General features: G+C 43.6%; 1 protein-coding gene across 1 annotated transcript; it reads right to left on the reverse strand.

The window, feature by feature from the left end:
* Window positions 1–1,678: 1,678 nt before the first annotated feature.
* Window positions 1,679–17,091, reverse strand: rnf40 (ring finger protein 40). Its single transcript, XM_003227696.4, has 20 exons — window positions 16,933–17,091; window positions 15,714–15,911; window positions 14,249–14,416; window positions 13,737–13,872; window positions 13,418–13,651; window positions 12,711–12,829; window positions 12,446–12,592; window positions 11,437–11,511; window positions 11,194–11,313; window positions 10,514–10,693; window positions 9,983–10,118; window positions 9,073–9,194; window positions 7,875–8,368; window positions 6,839–6,956; window positions 6,079–6,228; window positions 5,745–5,957; window positions 4,773–4,898; window positions 3,791–3,931; window positions 2,480–2,581; window positions 1,679–2,358 (listed from the first exon to the last, which is right to left on the reverse strand). The coding sequence occupies exons 2-20, from the start codon at window positions 15,843–15,845 to the stop codon at window positions 2,182–2,184; spliced, it is 3,090 nt and encodes a 1,029-aa protein (XP_003227744.1). The 5' UTR covers window positions 15,846–15,911; window positions 16,933–17,091; the 3' UTR covers window positions 1,679–2,181.
* Window positions 17,092–17,132: the final 41 nt, after the last annotated feature.

The following is a 17,132-nucleotide window of genomic DNA, read 5'->3' on the forward strand; positions in this document are numbered from 1 at the left end:
TATTGTTGTTGTTGTTGTTCTAGTGATTATTGCTAATGCTTCAACACGGTAATGTATCAATACATCAGTGCTTGATCCTTTTCACATCATGTTCCGTTTCACGTTTAAATGTATTTTATTATTTGCATGCTCCATGTCATTAAATATATTTTTTAATTTTTATATTCATATTTTAATGCATTTGCTTAGTTTTTAATTGTACTGTCAGGTTTGCGCTTAGCCACCTTTAATCCCTATATGGCAGGCATGGGCAAATTTGGGCCCTCCAGGTGTGTTGGACTTCAGCTCCCACAATTCCTAACAGCCTACCTCTCAACCTTCCCTTCTGCAGGCTAAACAATTGGACACAGTATTCAAGATGAAGTCTAACCAAAGCTGAATAAAGAGGCACCATGACTTCCTTCGATCTAGATACCATACTTCTTTTGATGCAGCCCATATCCCCATTGGCTTTTTAAGCTGCTGCATCACACTGTTGGCTCATGTTCAATTTGTTATCCACAAAGACTCCTGATCTTTCTCGCATGGACTGCTGTCAAGCCAGGCATCACCCATTCTGTATCTTTGCATTTCCTTTTTTTCTGTCTAAATGTAGTATCGTACATTTGTCCTTGTAAATATTTCAATGCATATTAATAATATGCTCTGCTTAGGTGTGGTTCGCACCAACCTCCAACAAGAGCAGACTAAATGTGCATCTGCACTGTAGAATTAATGCCTTTTGACACCAGGTTAACTGCCATGGAATCACGGGAGTTGTAGTTTTATAAGGCCTTTAGCCTTCTATGGCAAAGATTGCTGGGAACTCTCCAAACCACGGCTCCAAGGATTTCATAACATTGAGCCATAGAAGTTAAAGTTGTATCAAATTGCATTAATTCTACAGTGTAGATAACTTCTAATACAGGCCGAGGCCCTGTGATACATTGCATTTAAGGGGCTTGGTAGCCATGCCCTCCCCTTTGAACTGTTTTATGGAAAGCTAGGATTTTTTGTAATTGAATCTTTTCATGAGTTAAAGCCCAAAGCTGTAGCACAGCTTGTGCATAACAGTGGCTTTACTCCTCCAAACATCATAGAATCATAGAGATGGAAGAGACCTCCTGGGCCATACAGTCCAACCCCGTGCCAAGAAGCAGGAAAATAGCATTGAAAGCACCCCGACAGATGGCCATCCAGCCTCTGCTTAAAAGCCTCCAAAGAAGGAGCCTCCACCACGCTCCAGGGCAGAGAGTTCCATTGCTGAACAGCTCTCACAGTGAGGAAGTTCTTACTAATGTTCAGGTGGAATCTCCTTTCTTGTAGTTTGTAGCCATTATTCTGCGTCCTAGTCTCCAGGGCAGCAGAAAACAAGCTTGCTCCCTCCTCCCTATGACTTCCCCTCACATATTTATACATGGCTATCATGTCTCCTCAGCCTTCTCTTCTGCAACTTAAACATGCCCAACTCTTTAAGCCGCTCCTCATAGAGCTTGTTCTCCAGACCCTTGATCATTTTAGTCGCCCTCCTCTGGACACATTCCAGCTTGTCAACATCTCCCTTCAATTGCAGTGCCCAGAATTGGACGCTGTGATTCCAGGTGTGGTCTGACCAAGGCAGACTAGAAGGGTAGCATGACCGATTTATCACTGCCCACAGTCTTCCCAGTTTCACCAGAACAAAGAGACAGACACTGCCTTCTGAGGAACAGAGAAATATCTCCAGCTTTTACTTCCAAAAACACTGAAAGCAATCCTTAAAATAACTGATAAAAGAAAAAAGCCCCTCTTTGTAAGAGAGCATTGGAACTGCATGACAGCTGCCTGCAGTGAACTTGTGCCATGGAAGTTTTCAAAATGGCTTAAGAAGAGAAGAAAAAAAAAAAAACAAAGCAGCCCAAAGGCAATTTGAAGAGGGAAGAAGAACAGGAGGAAAAATAATTTGGGATACCAAGGGAGGGAAGAGGAGGGGTATCCAGTGAAGAGACCCAGGAAGACGAAAGGTACAGAAGGGAGGAAACAAAAACAACCGAGAAACAGATCCACTGAAAAGAAGCCTCACAGAACAGATTTTAAACAGAAAGGAGAGCCAGAGAACAGATGGGAATGCGACTTGGAGGCGCTCAAGACAGGTCTTTAACCAAGAGATCCAGGCAGTCTGTGAAAGGAATCCCCTTGGATAGGAAAACAGAGGCCAGCAATTCAGCTGATGTAGATGCGGTGGAAATCGTGGGCTCCGAAGGCCGAGTTGCACTTGGGACATTTCCGTTGGCGGGTGTCATAGCGGGTCTTGACGCAATCGAAGCAGAAGACATGGAAGCATTTGGTGAGGACAGCATCCTTCTTGCGGGTGTTGCAGCAGGGGCAGGTGAGCTTGGCCTGCAGAGGCAGGAGGGGACACATAGGAGGTGGGAACAGCCCAACAGGAACTGGCATTCCCCATTTGCCAGCACATCTCTACTCCCTGGCACATCCAACCCTTCCTCTTCCCATCACTCACCTTGTACTCTTTGATCTCCTCCTGCAGGATCTCATCCGCATCCGCATACACCTCCACCTTGCGCTGCTTCTCCAGTTTGCGCCTCAAGCGAGAGATGTCCTCCTGGGAAAAGGAGGCAAGTCAGTGAGCTCAAAGGCTGGGCAGCATGAAAGAGAATGCCTCTTTATCTGGAAATGTTTCCCTATAGACATTAACTCTAGTAACATCCTACAGTAGTGGTTCTTTAGCCATGGACCCACTTTTAAATACCTTTTGTGGCGGTGGACCCCCAAGACTTAAGATTTAAGGCTCTAGACTGCATCGAATAATTACTTAAATTTTCTCATGAAAGCCCTTCAAATTTAGAGAGAAGGAGATGTAAGTCAATCTGTTAAGGCACCCACTCCTGTTATAATAAAGTATTTTGTTTATAATTCCATATAATAATGATACTACTACTCCTTCCACTGGTACTAGTAATTATAATAACCACAATAGTAATAATGATATTAGAATGAGGGCGGGTTAAAACGCCTTGCCTCCTGTGTCGTGAAAACGTTACTGAACATATAACAGCAGAAGTTGCTACAGATCATAGCCTGAAGTATCCTCTATACAAAACTACCGTTCAACATAGCCAACATCAATTTGTACACATTTGCACCATCATTTAACCCAGGCATCAAAACTATTTTGGAAACATTCAGTGTCTTGCTTTGTAACCCAGTGTCTTGCTTTGACAACCTACGCAGTTTCAGATTCAATGACTTGAATGACGTTAAAATCATGAGTCATGAAACAAGACCCCTGAAGTTTAAAAAAGTTTTATTATTTATTAGCAACATTTATATCCCACACTTCTCACCCCAAAGGGGACTCAGGGCGGTTTACAAGTATATATACATAAAATATATTATATTATACGACTATATTGCAATACTATTAGTAATATTGCATGTAATATAAATATAATGAATCATAATTATTATTACATTGTATCAGATAGCATAGGAAGGGGTTAACATCCCTGTAACATCTGTTTTGCTCTGTGCTCCTGTTCAGAAGGTATGGCCTCACTTTCTGTCCCTGTGCTAAATGGTTTTTTGAAAAAAACTGGCTTGTTGTGGAAACAAGGATTGGTGATAAAGCTTCAGTGGAGACCCCTTTTCCCCATGAGTGAATCTCCCTTTCTAAAGGTAAATTTCCTCTCACTTCCTGTTGTCCAACCCCCGTTTGAAAGTAGAAGTCGGATGAATGTTGGATGTTTGTAACCTGGGGACCGTCTGTGCTTACTATACATATTTCAGCAGGGCAGGACCTCCCCCATTGTACCTGAGCTCTTTTGAGGTTGAAGGACTCCTTCTCCTTGGCAGCCCGATTCTCAGCCATACAGGTCTGGATTTCCTTCAGTTTGCACTGCACATGCTCCAGCTGCACCTTCAGGTCTTCTGCCAACTGGGCAGCTTCCACTGCCTGCAAGGAAAAAGTAGTGCAAATCTGTAGCCCTCTTTTCAAAGGCACACAACTTAAATTAGTGGCCAACTATGCCAAATTGAGATTGGGTCCTGAATTTAGGAACCTTCGCTTTTATTTCTCTTATCGCGTTTCTACCCCCTAAGGCAGGTGTGGGCAAACTTGGGCCCTCCAGGTGTTTTGGACTTCAACTCCCACAATTCTTAACAGCCTCAGGCCCTTTCCTTTTCCCCCTCAGCTGCCTCCCAACAAAGGATCCCCTCAGGAAGGCATCAGCCAGGCTTTGAAGCTGCAAGGCTTTTCAATGCTAATCAAGGTGATTAATTGCAATATTAACACTTGCTTCCAACAGACAAGAGTTTTTTCTCCCACCCTGGACCTTCCACAGATATATAAACATCATTGACTTAGTTTCCAATACATCTCACAACCTCAGAGGATGCCTGCCATAGATGTGGGCAAAACGTCAGGAGAAAATGCTTCTGGAACATGCCCTGAAAACTTACAGCAATCCAGTGATTCCGGCAATGAAAGCCTTTGACAACATAACTCTAATGATGTCTAATAGTGAGGAGTACAGGAGTTGTAGTCCAGCATCTGGCAAACTACATAAAATGACATGGCAGGCCAGATTCAGAAATGGCCTTGTGTTTACATGTTATCTATGGCAGGATGTTCAGAAGAGCCATTCACCTGCAAAAACCTGGTTCTGCATATGTGTCATCTTTGGTGTTGTGGAGCACTACTGATTATGTCACTCAAATAACAATCCCATTTGTTCCCACACGAGTTCCCACAGCTTATCTTGTTTCTATCCCACCTAATTGGAAAGCCTCCTCACCTTCCTCTTGTTGAGCTCCAGGGCCTGGCTGCGCAGGGTGAGCTCCTTCTCGACTGTGGCCAGGTTCCCCTGCAGAACACGCTCCTTCTCCTCCAGCTTCTGCACCACCAGCAGCTGGGTGTCAACCTAAGCAAGGAAGCCAAGGCCACAAGCCTGAGGACAGGCACACCTCCAGCAATGAAGCCTTTGGAAATGAAGCTTTCTTTTTACAAAGGTTTTCCAGACACGAATGGGTATGGATTAGATTGAAGATGAACTACTTAGGTTGCTAACAGAAGGTTCACTGGAGCCAAAATAATACATATTTACAGCAGAGAGCAGATCAACTCTGCCAGTTTGGAGAGGGAGAGACAAAGGAAGTGGTTTCAAAGCTCACTCCAAACTCAGTAAGGTATTTATTCAGAATAGTTTGCTAAAGCATGTTTAACTTTCTCCATTTCTAGCAACCTGTTTTTTTCCTTCCATGTTATTTATGCCTCCCCTACCAAATGTTTCATTAAAGACGTAATCCCCAATCATATTTACTTCATTAACTAAGTATACAGTTGTCCCTCCACATTTGTGGGTTTGACTTTTGTGCATCTGATTATTCACAGGTTTGATTAAAATATTCTCTCTAGGAATATCTAGGTCCTCTTGTGTGCCTCTAGGGTCAATTTCCACTGGAACCTGACCACAGTGCATGCTGGTAGACTGAGAGATTCCCAGAGAGGACAGTTCTCCAGACATTTTTTGGTCCTCCAGAGCAATTCTGTGATCAGCTTCAAGTAGAAGTTTACCTCAGTCAAATCAAAGGAACTAGATATTCCTAAAGCATTATTTAATTTGTGCATTTCACTCTAACCCCAAGTGAATGTGGAAGGCTGATTATACACGTAAATTCAAAATGGCTATGACTAATCTTCAAAAGCATAATCTACCCTATTTTCTCCAATCACTCCCACAAAAAAACTCTGCAAATTCAGCACCAACCTGAGATTTGAGGGCCAGCACCTGTTCAGCTAGCTCATCTTTCTCTTCACGCAGCAGCTTGTGGATCTGATTGGACTTGATGCGCTCCGACATTAGCTTGAAGTTGGCATCATCCTTTTCACGCAGCTGCTGGTTCAGCCTCATGTTTTGCTCTTGCATATCCTCAAAAGCCTGGCCTGTGACGTCCATTTCGGACAAGAGCGCCTCTTCCTCCTGTCCCACAGACAAAAACAAGTGTTTATTTGGGCTTATGTGCACTGTGTTATGTATGGAGAGCACCAATCAGGTCCAAACCTACTGGCACCCACAAGGCATCCTCTCACAGACAAAATACCTGCTTGGTTGCAGCCAACTTTTTCTGCAAGTGCTCAATTTGCTCCTCAGCCAACTTGATCTTTCGCAGAGCATCTTCGTCAGCCATTTTCTTGCTCTCCTTTTTTTCCTTCTCCTCCAGCTCACGGATCCTCACCCGCAGCTCCTCCACCTGCAAAGGCAATCATGTCAAGAAAAAGAAAAGATCTCTTTCATGCTTTCTCTCTTTCACACACATATACTATTAATATGGCTCCGCCCAGCCCACTATGTGATACTATAATCAAAAAGGCAAACTACAAACCTAGTTTTAAAAAAGCAAAACAAGACATCTTCTGAGGGACCTGAGCTATTCTTAGTAAAGAACGACTTCATATTTCCCTTTCATGTCACCTGGCTCAAAGGTGGGCAAAGTACAGCCTTCCAAAGGCTTGATTTTACAATCTGCAATCCCCCTGCATTCATTTGACTGCCCTTTTTCTGGACCTTGAAAAGAGGAATAATTATCACTCCTCAAAACTTTGAGCAGCAATTCGCCCTTTTAACTAGGTTGCAAGAGTCTTGTGCACTGTTTGACATCAGAAATACTTGTTTTTTTAAAACTGAACACCTTTAAAACTTCCAACTTAATGCAGGGATATTGTGGGAAAACAGTATGGCCCTTTGAAGATCCCAGGAACACAGCTGCACACCCCTGGGCTAGAGCAATGGAAATGTAGAGTGCAGAAGAATTACAATTTTGGGCAGAAAGGCACCTCCTGTGCAAGCCTCCTCCTCCTCACCTCGGCCTTTGTCTTCTTTTCTGCTGCCATGAGCTGGACCTTGTCCCGCTGCTCTTTGGGGGCAGACTTGTACATATCCAGGAGGAGCTTCATCTCTTTCTGACTCTCCTGTGCCTTTCTGGGGAAGGAAGGAAGCAACAGCAGTATGAAGGAAAGCCCCTCTCAGCCCAGCATGCCAAGATTTTTCTCAATTCCAACCACTGGATCCCAAGTTGTAAGAACTTACTTAGAAAGAATACGCAATGCAAGGGTTGCTTTGGGGCCCAAGAGAGCCATTAAAATTATGTGAATACAAGAAAAATTTGTAGCTATATGACAAGAGACATCTAAGAGTGATGAAAATGACATGGAAGTTCTAGTCCGTAATTGTATTTGAGACTTTTCTCACAAAAAACACTAATAGCCAAACCACTTTTAGATCCTAAAATCTTCAACCTCTAGGGCAGAGCTATCAAAACTATGTGTAGCAACATGTTTATGTGTCGGATGTAGGGTGTAGGTGTGTGGCACAAATGTAATAAGAAACCGAAATAAGCAATAATATATTTTTTAAAATATAAATGAAAGGTTTTCATGCAACAAGTTGTATCCCCATTTTTTCGCTATTACAATTTATGTATGTGTATGTTTCCAATCTCCCCCGGTGGCGAAGTGGATTAAACCGCTAAGCTGCTCAACTTGCTGACCGAAAGGTTGCCGGTTCGAATCCAGGGAGCAGGGTGAGCTCCCATATTAGCCCCAGCTTCTGCCAACCTAGCAGTTCGAAAACATGCAAATGTGAGTAGATCAATAGGTACTGCTCCAACAGGAAGGTAACAGCGCTCCATGCAGTCATGCCAGCCACATGACCTTGGAGGTGTCTACGGACAATACTGGTTCTTCAGCTTAGAAATGGAGATGAGCACCAACCCCTAGAGTCAGACATGACTAGACCTAATGTCAGGGAAAAACATTTACCTTCACCTATGTTTTGAAAGCTCTGCTCTAGGGAATATTTATCCTCAAACATCTTCCAAGAATCCTCCACAACACTCACTTGAGTTCAGTCCGCAGCTGTTTCAGCAAATCTGAATCCTTCTTTTTGGCATCCTCACTACCCTTCTGTTTCTCCCGGTCCCGTGAGGATGAGGAGGAGGAAGATGACGATGATGAAGAGGCTTCTTTGTCTCGATCCCGGGACCTCTCACGATCCACGCTTCGGTCGCTACCCCGTCCCTTGGACCTCTCAGGCTCCTTGATTCGGGGAGGCGGGGGCAGCTGTGGGGCGGGTGGTTGGGAGGCAGGGGGCTCCTCTTCCTCCTTTTTCACCCCCTCATGGCTCCCAAGTGGCTGAGTGACTGGCTCTTCTTTGGGCTCCTTCTTGATTTGAATCTCCTTGGGCTCCTTCTTCACTTCAGGATGGGCTGCCCCCTCTTCCTCTTTTATTGTGGCTCCCCCTGGGGGTCCGTGCATCCCTCCAGGGTCTTCATTTCCTGCTGTGGGGGGCGGAGGTGCTGAACTAGAAGAAAACCCACTCTGCTGCATCCGAACCTAAAGGCAGAAAGATTTAATATGGCTTACAGCTTTCCTTCATGGCACCTGTAAAATGCTCATTTCCTACTGAATTAAGGGTACTTAATGCTGACTGAAAGATAATGGGGAATTTTTCTGGTGAGAGTAAAAAAGGTTGGGAACCTTATCAGCCAAAAGGAGCGTCAACGCAAAAAAAGCCACAGCTGCTCCACACTCAGATCTATCATACACTGCCTGACATCCTATTGATAGCATATAGGTCAACCTTATGCCCAGAAGGCAGTGCAGAGGTTGGGATGTTTTTCTTTTCATGCACTGATCAAAATTTCCATACTTACAAACTCTTCCACCACAGCTATTTTGCGTGTATTGAAGAGTGGAAGGGGCATCTGCTATGACCTCATAATCAGATACAAAATGATAACATATTCTGCTGAAATCTCTGGAGAACCTCAGATGATGTAATTATTGGGCATCTAATTATAGAGATATAACTAGGAACAAAATGGTGGGAAGGAGGTGGGCTGCTAAGACTACCGTTAATCTGGGGTTGGTTAATGTCCAGCTGTAAGCATTACTACAATATACTGAGTCGCACAGGAAGCTCAGCATTATGTGCTTTTGTCAAAGTTACCTAATGTACTTTCTCAGGATTCATCTCAGCCTTTTAAAAAAAAATGGGAAAGAAGACTTTCTGGAGTCTCTCTCCATCCCAGACCCACCTTGTTGATCTCTGCCTGCACTTCCCGGAGCTTACGCTTGTAGCGCTGCACATCACCCTTCAGCTGGTGGTTGTGGTTCTGGAGGCTGCTGATCAGGTGACGCATCTCTCTATTGATGGGACCTCCAGTTCAAAATTGGAAGAGAGAAGAAAAGAGGAGAGACAAAGAAATGGAAGAACTTAGCACGGCCATGGGAGCAAAAGTAGTGAACCCACCATAAATGGGAAAATTGAAAGAAGGGAGGGAGATTATTAAGATCAAGGCTTCTTAAACTGTGCATCCCGAGCCCAAATGGGGTCCCCTTAGCTCATTGTTGGGGTCCTGAAAAAGTTTTCTGAATGTCATCTAGTGGCTGCTTTCGACCTTTACACAAATTACCAGTGTTTACAGTGGACCCTGCAGAAGATGATTCAGTTGTACTTTGTAAAAAGAAAAATCAGCCTGTTTAGCAAGCCTTGCAAATGCTGATTTGTTATCAGTGATTTTTTTTATACCTATTTAATACACTTTTATACCCCGGTCACCTAAAAATTTCTCAGGCCAAAAGGGGTCCCAAGAGGAAAAATTTAAGAAGCCCTGGTTTAGATCATAAAAAGCAGCTGGTCTTTGCAGCTGCTAGGAGGTGGGAGGTGTTTGGATGGAATGCAAAGCCAAGAAAATAGCCCTCTGTACCTCATCTAAAAGGGATGTTTGCATGTATAAGTCACTAAAAGATTGCCAGCATTTATGTTGTTCAATTCTCTTCTGTGTTTGTGTTCACAGCTAAAATGGGGCATTAACTCATCTCAAGGGACACAGAGGAGAGAGGGAAACTTGCCCAAAATAGATCATACTGTGACATACATATGGGATGAGGAAATACTTGTTCACATGTGTACCATTGAGCCCCAACAATAAGCTGTGCGCTCACCTGCTTGTTCATTGGCGGCCAGGTTCTGCTCAAACTCAATGCGCAGCATTTCATACTCTTTGCGCACCTGAGCCAGTGTGTCTTCTAGCTGGATCACCTCTGTCCGCAGCTTCTTCTGAAGGTTCAGCTCATCACTCTAATGCCACAAAGAAAGACAAAAGGTCACTAACATGGAGCTAGTCAACAGATGATCCCAGTATGTCTTTCGCCCTTGGAGCATCCAAGGAACTAATTTATATTCTCCTTTTCCTCCTCTAATTTTAAAATGGCGACACATGACTTTCTTCCTCCCTACTTTATCCTCACAACAATCCTGCAAGATGGATCAAGTGGAGAGAGCAAGAAGATGCAACAAGTACAAGGACATGACTCATATGGATTGGAACCAGGATTTTTCAAGACCTTATCCAGTACCCAATAATACCATACAATAAAACAGGCTTTTAAAAGGTTTGAAATCCTAAAGATAGCATGCCTTTCTTTCAGTACTCTGACAGGTGGAACACATATGTACACTACAGGTCCCCTCACCTCCATATGCTCAATGTGACGTAGGTGGCTGTTCTTGGTGGTGAGCAGAAGGGCCCGAGCCTCATCCAGCTGTGTTTTCACTTGCAGGCTCTCATTGTACAGCAGCGAGAACTGAGACTGCAGCACCTTGTACTCCAGCGTCTCTTTCACTGCCTCCTCGGGCAAACTTCGGAGCGCCACCTGCAGAAGAGGAAGTCAAACAAAAAAATCAACAAGAATTAAATTTGGGTCCATCCACAGTATCTCCCACTTCACACAAGAACTGAAAGTCTCTTGGACAGTCCCAACTAGTGTAGACCCACTGAATCTATTTTTGAATAGTGAATCAACATGTAGATAAATCTGACAGACTCAATGAGTCTACTCAAGTTAGGAATAACAAAAGGATACTGTTAAGAGAGCCAGGAAGTTGTGTCGAATGTGCACATAAAATCACAGTGGCCAACATATTCAAGTATATCAGTAAAACCCAACCTAAGAAATGTGTTTTTGCTCATTTTAAAAAACACTGAGATACTGGGTGCACCAGTACGAAGAAATAGAAATGCTGTATTACTTATACTGGCTTACACTTTATACTAAGCATGGGAAAAGAATGCCCAATATGGAAATATTTGGACCGAAAGCAAGAGAACTCTGTTTTCACATCTCTGCCAAGACATCCCATCCATCAGCACTACCTTGAGCTTTTCATTGGTCCTAACAGCTTGCTGCATTTCGTGCTGCAGCTTCTCCAACTCTGCCATTCGACTATTGGCCAGTTCTTGGTTCTCTTCTAGCTCTGCATTCAACATTTCAAACTGCAAACCCAAACACAAAATAAGTCAGCAAAGGAACAGCAAGGGGAGCACCATGGAATCCCAAACCCAAGAAATGTCAATGTCTGCACTGTACTTCCTCTCCAGCCATTTTCTCCTGCTTACCTTCTGCATACTGAGTGTGATCTGCCCACCCTGGAACCCGCCAGAACTGCCAGATGCGTAATAACCAGAATTTAGCTGCCAAAGAAATAAAGAAATGTTTATAACTTTCCAGACCACAACTGTATTTCTTGAAAATGTTCAATATATATTTAAAACAGGCCTTTCACCACAAAACTAGTCAACAGGGGTCTTCAAACTTTTTAAGTGGAGGGCCGGACTATGGGGGACTGGACTACGATGAAATAATCCAAAATTAGGATTGTTGTTGTGAGCCTTGAAGTTGTTTCAGATTTAGGTCAACCCTAAGTCTAAATTTTAAGACAAGGGCTAGGTAAATGGCCTTGGAGGGCCGCATCCGGCCCACAGGCCTTAGTTTGGGGACCCCTGGGTCACAGCAACAATAGTAAATTTGGCCTTCAGCAGCAAAAAAAAGCAAGTAAAAATCCCACAAGTATTAGTTTATCTAAACACCGTTCATTATGATGGGAAAGGGAAATGTCCTTGACGTGTCTGAACCAGATCTCCACTTATCTAAATCTCAGAAGTATTCTTTTAAAAGTCAGTTTTAAAATCTCTAGAGTAGGAGAGGGCAGGGTGCTGCTGATAGTTCCATGGTGTCCTTCAATGCTCATTTTGTTTCCCACAGGCAGGTCAGAAGACACAGAGCAACGGATTCATACTGCAGGAAAAAAAGATTCCATTTAAACATTAGGAAGAACTTCCTGACAGTGGAATGTGCTGCCTCAGAGTGTGATAGAGTCTCCTTCTCTGGAAACATTTAAGCAGAGACTGGATGGTCATCTGTCAGGGGTGCTTTGATTGGTTGGTTCAACTAGATGGCCCTGAATGCCCCTTTCGATCTCTTCCAACTCTATGATTCTAAAAGTATGAAAGCCATAGTCCTCAGAGTAACTTTCCCAAGTGCCATGTAAGAGCTGTTTTTAGCAAGACGAGTGTTTGTGTGGGTGAGACTGGAAGAGTTCAAGGGCCATCCCAGGCCTTAGCTTGCCTGCTCCAGTGCCTCAGCCAGGTGCTTGTTCAGCTTCTGTTCCCTCTTGCGCAGCTTCTCTATGTCCCACTGCAAGTCCTCAATTGTTGTTTCCATCTCCAACACTTTGGTTTCTGATGAAGTCACCTTGTCCTGCAACTCTGTGTACTGAAGAGGCAAAGAAAGAGGAGAGATAAACAGACAAGACCAACATCAGAGGAGTTCCTTCTTCCTGCCAGCAACAAGCACACAATGCCTCTGGTGATGTCTGAGCACTAGCACCTACCTCCAGGGAGATCTTATGGTGCTTCTCCTGCAGCTGAGTGGTCAGATCCTGCAGATGCCGGTTCTCTCTCGTCAGGTCCTTGTTGAGAGCCTTCACTGCTTCTTCTAGCTGGTCAAACTCTATTGGAAGGAGCAGGAAGAGATCACCTAGAATATCCAGCCCATCAATCTCCCTCTACAATTCCTTTCTTAATTCAACCACTGGAGAATAACAACTACTGTTATTCTGTCTTCTATGTAGCTATTCTTTCTCAGAGTTTAATGAATCATTGCATATTTCCCTTCCCCACATGATACCCAACATGGAGCCTCATATGGCAGGAAACAAAAGATGTGGGGAACACTGATCCCCTTCTCCAGCAAATGTAGTGCATGGCCTTCTCTAATTTAGCACAAAGAACTCATCCTTTAAAGGCCTGGTTGGCACCAACATTGGTGTCCTCCTGGCACTAAGTAAAAACAAGGCACTTGATAAAAAAAACTTTTTGGCTTATCTGATTTCATATACATCTGCAAGTGTGTCTGCAAGTGTGTAGGCTCTTCAGATTCTCTAACATTGCTTTGACTAATTTTAATAAGTCAGGCAAATCAGTATGTTTTCTGTTTGTTTACATTATATTTTAATGTTCTAAACTGGTTAAATTCATTTGAGTTCCCACAGCAGAAAATGAGTATTTTAATAACTAAATAAATACTGCCTTTTCTCACCACGAGAATGGATTTTCTGGCAGAGTTCTTCAGTGCCCCGGTGGATCTTGTCAGAGACTTCCACAATACGTGAAACAGCTGCTTTGGAGAACTCCATGCGCTCTTGAAGCTCCAGCTCGATCTCTTCACTGCTGCTGCTGGCCAAGGCTGCCAGGAAGGAAAGGGCTGGCTCATTCAGCACAAGGTCCCCTCCTTTCCAAGGGGCAGGAGGAGTGATGGGGGACAGGACTGCCTCTGCAGAGATCAGAACAACCAGGTCAGTATTGGTCCACTTTCCCATTTCTATCACACTCCAAACAATTCAGAAAGATGGGCTTACCCCTTCTCTCTGATCCCTCTTGTCCCAGGCCTGAGGGATCCAGCTCCCCTCCTACAATTTCCAACTTGGGTTCTTCTTGGGTCTGTTCACAACTTCCATCATAACGTCTCAGGAGCACTTGCACTGTCTCATCGAGCTAGACGAATAAGGAGGGACAAGGAAAGGGAAAGAAATTAACAATAAGAGGGATTCCAAAAGCAGATCTCAACATGGCATATGCCCCTCTTTTAAAAATGGGTTGAGCATCCCTTATTTGGAATTTCAAAATCCAAAACTGTCTACATGGTTGGCTGGGATACTGACATCTTTGCTTGTGGAATATTTAGCACACAAAATTTTGTTTCATGCACACAATTATTTAAAATGTTGTATAAAATTGCCTTCAGGCTACGTGTATAAATCTTATTAAGCTCTTAAGATTTCACTGGGTGTTAAAATTACTTGTATCTGCAGACTGGACAAAAAGAAACTTTAGGTAGCAATAAAAAGATTACTCAGGAAGGCACACTGACCTGCTTCCAGTATCGGTTGACAATCAAGAGAGTGGCATCATCAGTAGCCTGCCTCTTCTCCAGCTTCTCTATGCGCTCGCGTAGTTCGTCCTCAAAGGCCTGCCGTTGCTCCAAGCGCTCAGCCAACTTCTTGTTCTTGAACTGAAGCACCTTCAGGTCCATCTCCTCCTGCACCCAAAAAGATCCACACACATGAAAATCTAGTATGTAATGTAACTCTGCCTTTTCTATCAATCGTTTTATGTTTTATGGTATTTTATCCGCTCATAAGGCAATGCACAATTATGTATCTGAGGTGTGGTGTTTTAGTTGTTAAATGTTTAACTGCTTGTTGCAGAGAAGAGATTGTGATTCTACAGAACACTTTCTGAAAACATTAACATTTCTCAGGAGCATTTTAGATCAAGCATGTGTCATTAGAAGCATAGTCATACAATCTAAGAACAGGTAATGAAATATATAATGACAGATACAAGCATACCATTACTAGAATAAAGTCCTCTCCCATCCATAATGCATTCTAAATTTAAATGCGACAGGGCTTCCTTTAAAGAGACTCAGACCAACATGACCTGGCACAATTATTCCCAGCCAATACAATATAAATCAATACTTATTTAACCCCATAAGGCACTGGAAGGGGTTGCCCTGCAATACTTATTTCTAAAAATGTCAAACATTTCAGGCTTCTAAACACCAGTGTACAACTAAATGGTCAGATCAAACACATAGTTTTGATATATGCATGTCAACATCCAGTTTTGAGGAATACTGGAGAACATTTGAGCTCCTGCAATAAGAATAAGTTACAATCATCTTCCAGCTATCTTTAGACTATAACCACCATGAGCCCTAGTAGGTACAGCCAATGGTGAACTAGAAGGACAGTAAAAAAAGATATGGAGGACCCTGCTCTAAATTTTTGGACTACAACTATCACATTTCCTTACCATTGCTCAAGCTGGGAAAGGCTGATAGAAGCTTTAGACAAAACTGTCCCAAAAGTCAAAGTTCCACATCTCTATTCTAAACGTACCTGGGATTCTATTAATTTTGTCCTTTAATATTTTATATAATTTTGGTAGCATCTATTAAAAATTGATGGTCTTTTTTTAAGAACTCAGGGCATATTTATAGGAAAGACTTCCCAGTGTTTCTTTCCAGAATTTTGTTTAAAGTCAATTGTCATGGATCAGGGATGAGAATCAAACAGCCTACCAGCACTACTCGGCATATCCAATAGTGCAGCAACTATCAATATTCCCTGCTGAAGACTTCACCACCTTCCACTACCTTCCACACATCACTCAGTACTCTACTCCTTGAATGTTTCCCAGGTTGACAGTATTTCTGAGGAGTGTAGCAAATATTTTTCTCACCTCTTTAGATTAGTGTTATGATTGCAGAACTGAGTGGTATACAGTCTGAGTGTTTCAAATAAAGTGCTCCACTCCTGAGTGCTCACCGTAGAAGAGATGCCTCCTAACCGGATGGGTTCAATCAAGGTTGTGGTGGTCTTCTCCTCCCTGTTGGCCTTCTTCTCAGGGGGCCCTGAGCCCCCATCTCCAGCTGCACGCTTACTTGTTGCCCCCGACATGGTGACTTGAGCCACGGAGTCAGAAGCAGAGAAATCAGCCAATCAGCCAAGGAATCAGTTCTTCAGCTAGAAAAGAAAACCAAAGATAATTATTTATATATTTGTGGAATATCCAGGGTGGGAGAAAGAACTCTTATCTGTTTGAGACAAGTGTGAATGTAGCAGTTGGCTAGCTTGATTAGCATTAAATAGCCTTGCAGCTTCAACGCCTGGCTGCTTCCCACCTGGGGGAATCCTTTATTTGGAGGTGAATCAAGGCTAGCTAATCACCTCCCAACAAAGGATTCCCGCAGGCAGGAAGCAGCCAGGCTTTGAAGCTGCAAGGCTATTTAATGCTAATCAATCTGGCCAACTGCTACAAACACAGATAAGAGTTCTTTCTCCCATCCTGGACATTCCACAGATATATAAACCCCACTTGCCTAGTTTCCAACAGACCTCACAACCTCTGAGGATGCCTGCCATAGATATGGGCGAAAGGTCAGGAGAGAATGCTTCTGGAACATGGCCATACAGCCTGGAAAACTCGCAGCAACCCAATAATAATGATGATAACAATGATAACTGTTGTTGTTATTACTATAATTGTCTATTTTATGGATGGGGTTGATTGGGACCTATGAATTTATACTGACATTTTGTTGGCACAAATGATTTTAATGTGTTTTAAATATTAATAATAATAATAATAATAATAATAATAAGTGTTGTAGAAGGCTTTCGTGGCCGGAATCACTGGGGGCTGGGCTGTGAGTTTTCTGGGCTATATGGCCATGTTCCAGAAGCATTCTCTCCTGACGTTTCGCCTGCATCTATGGATGCCTGCCAGGCGAGAATGCTTCTGGAACATGGCCATACAGCCCGGAAAACTCACAGTATCCCAATATAACTAACCTGTAATATCTTGGTTTGTTTTGGGGGCGAGAATAAGAAGAACAATCCTCCTAACATGGCTATCAGGTACTTCTTAAAGAGACAGTGCCACAAAAAGGGTGTTGAAAGAGGAAGACGAGACAAGGCCTGATAGAAAAGGCGAGGGAGCGGAGTGAGAAGGGACGAAGGGGAGAAACGGGCCCTGCAGGCTCACCCCGCCATCGCCGCTTCTCTGCCTTCCCCTCCATACGACGCTTCGGACTAGAAGCCCCGCCGCAGCCACTGCGCATGCGCCCTAGGAGCCATCTCTCGGCCTCCGCTCCAGACCCAAGCGAATCTTTCCTTCCTCTTCGGGTGGCGCATGCGCGAGCAGCTTCTGCAACTCGGGATGCGACGCGTTTTCCTATTGGCCGA

This window comes from Anolis carolinensis, chromosome 6 (assembly GCF_035594765.1).
Source record: "Anolis carolinensis isolate JA03-04 chromosome 6, rAnoCar3.1.pri, whole genome shotgun sequence".
Taxonomy (NCBI): Eukaryota; Metazoa; Chordata; class Lepidosauria; order Squamata; family Dactyloidae; genus Anolis; species Anolis carolinensis.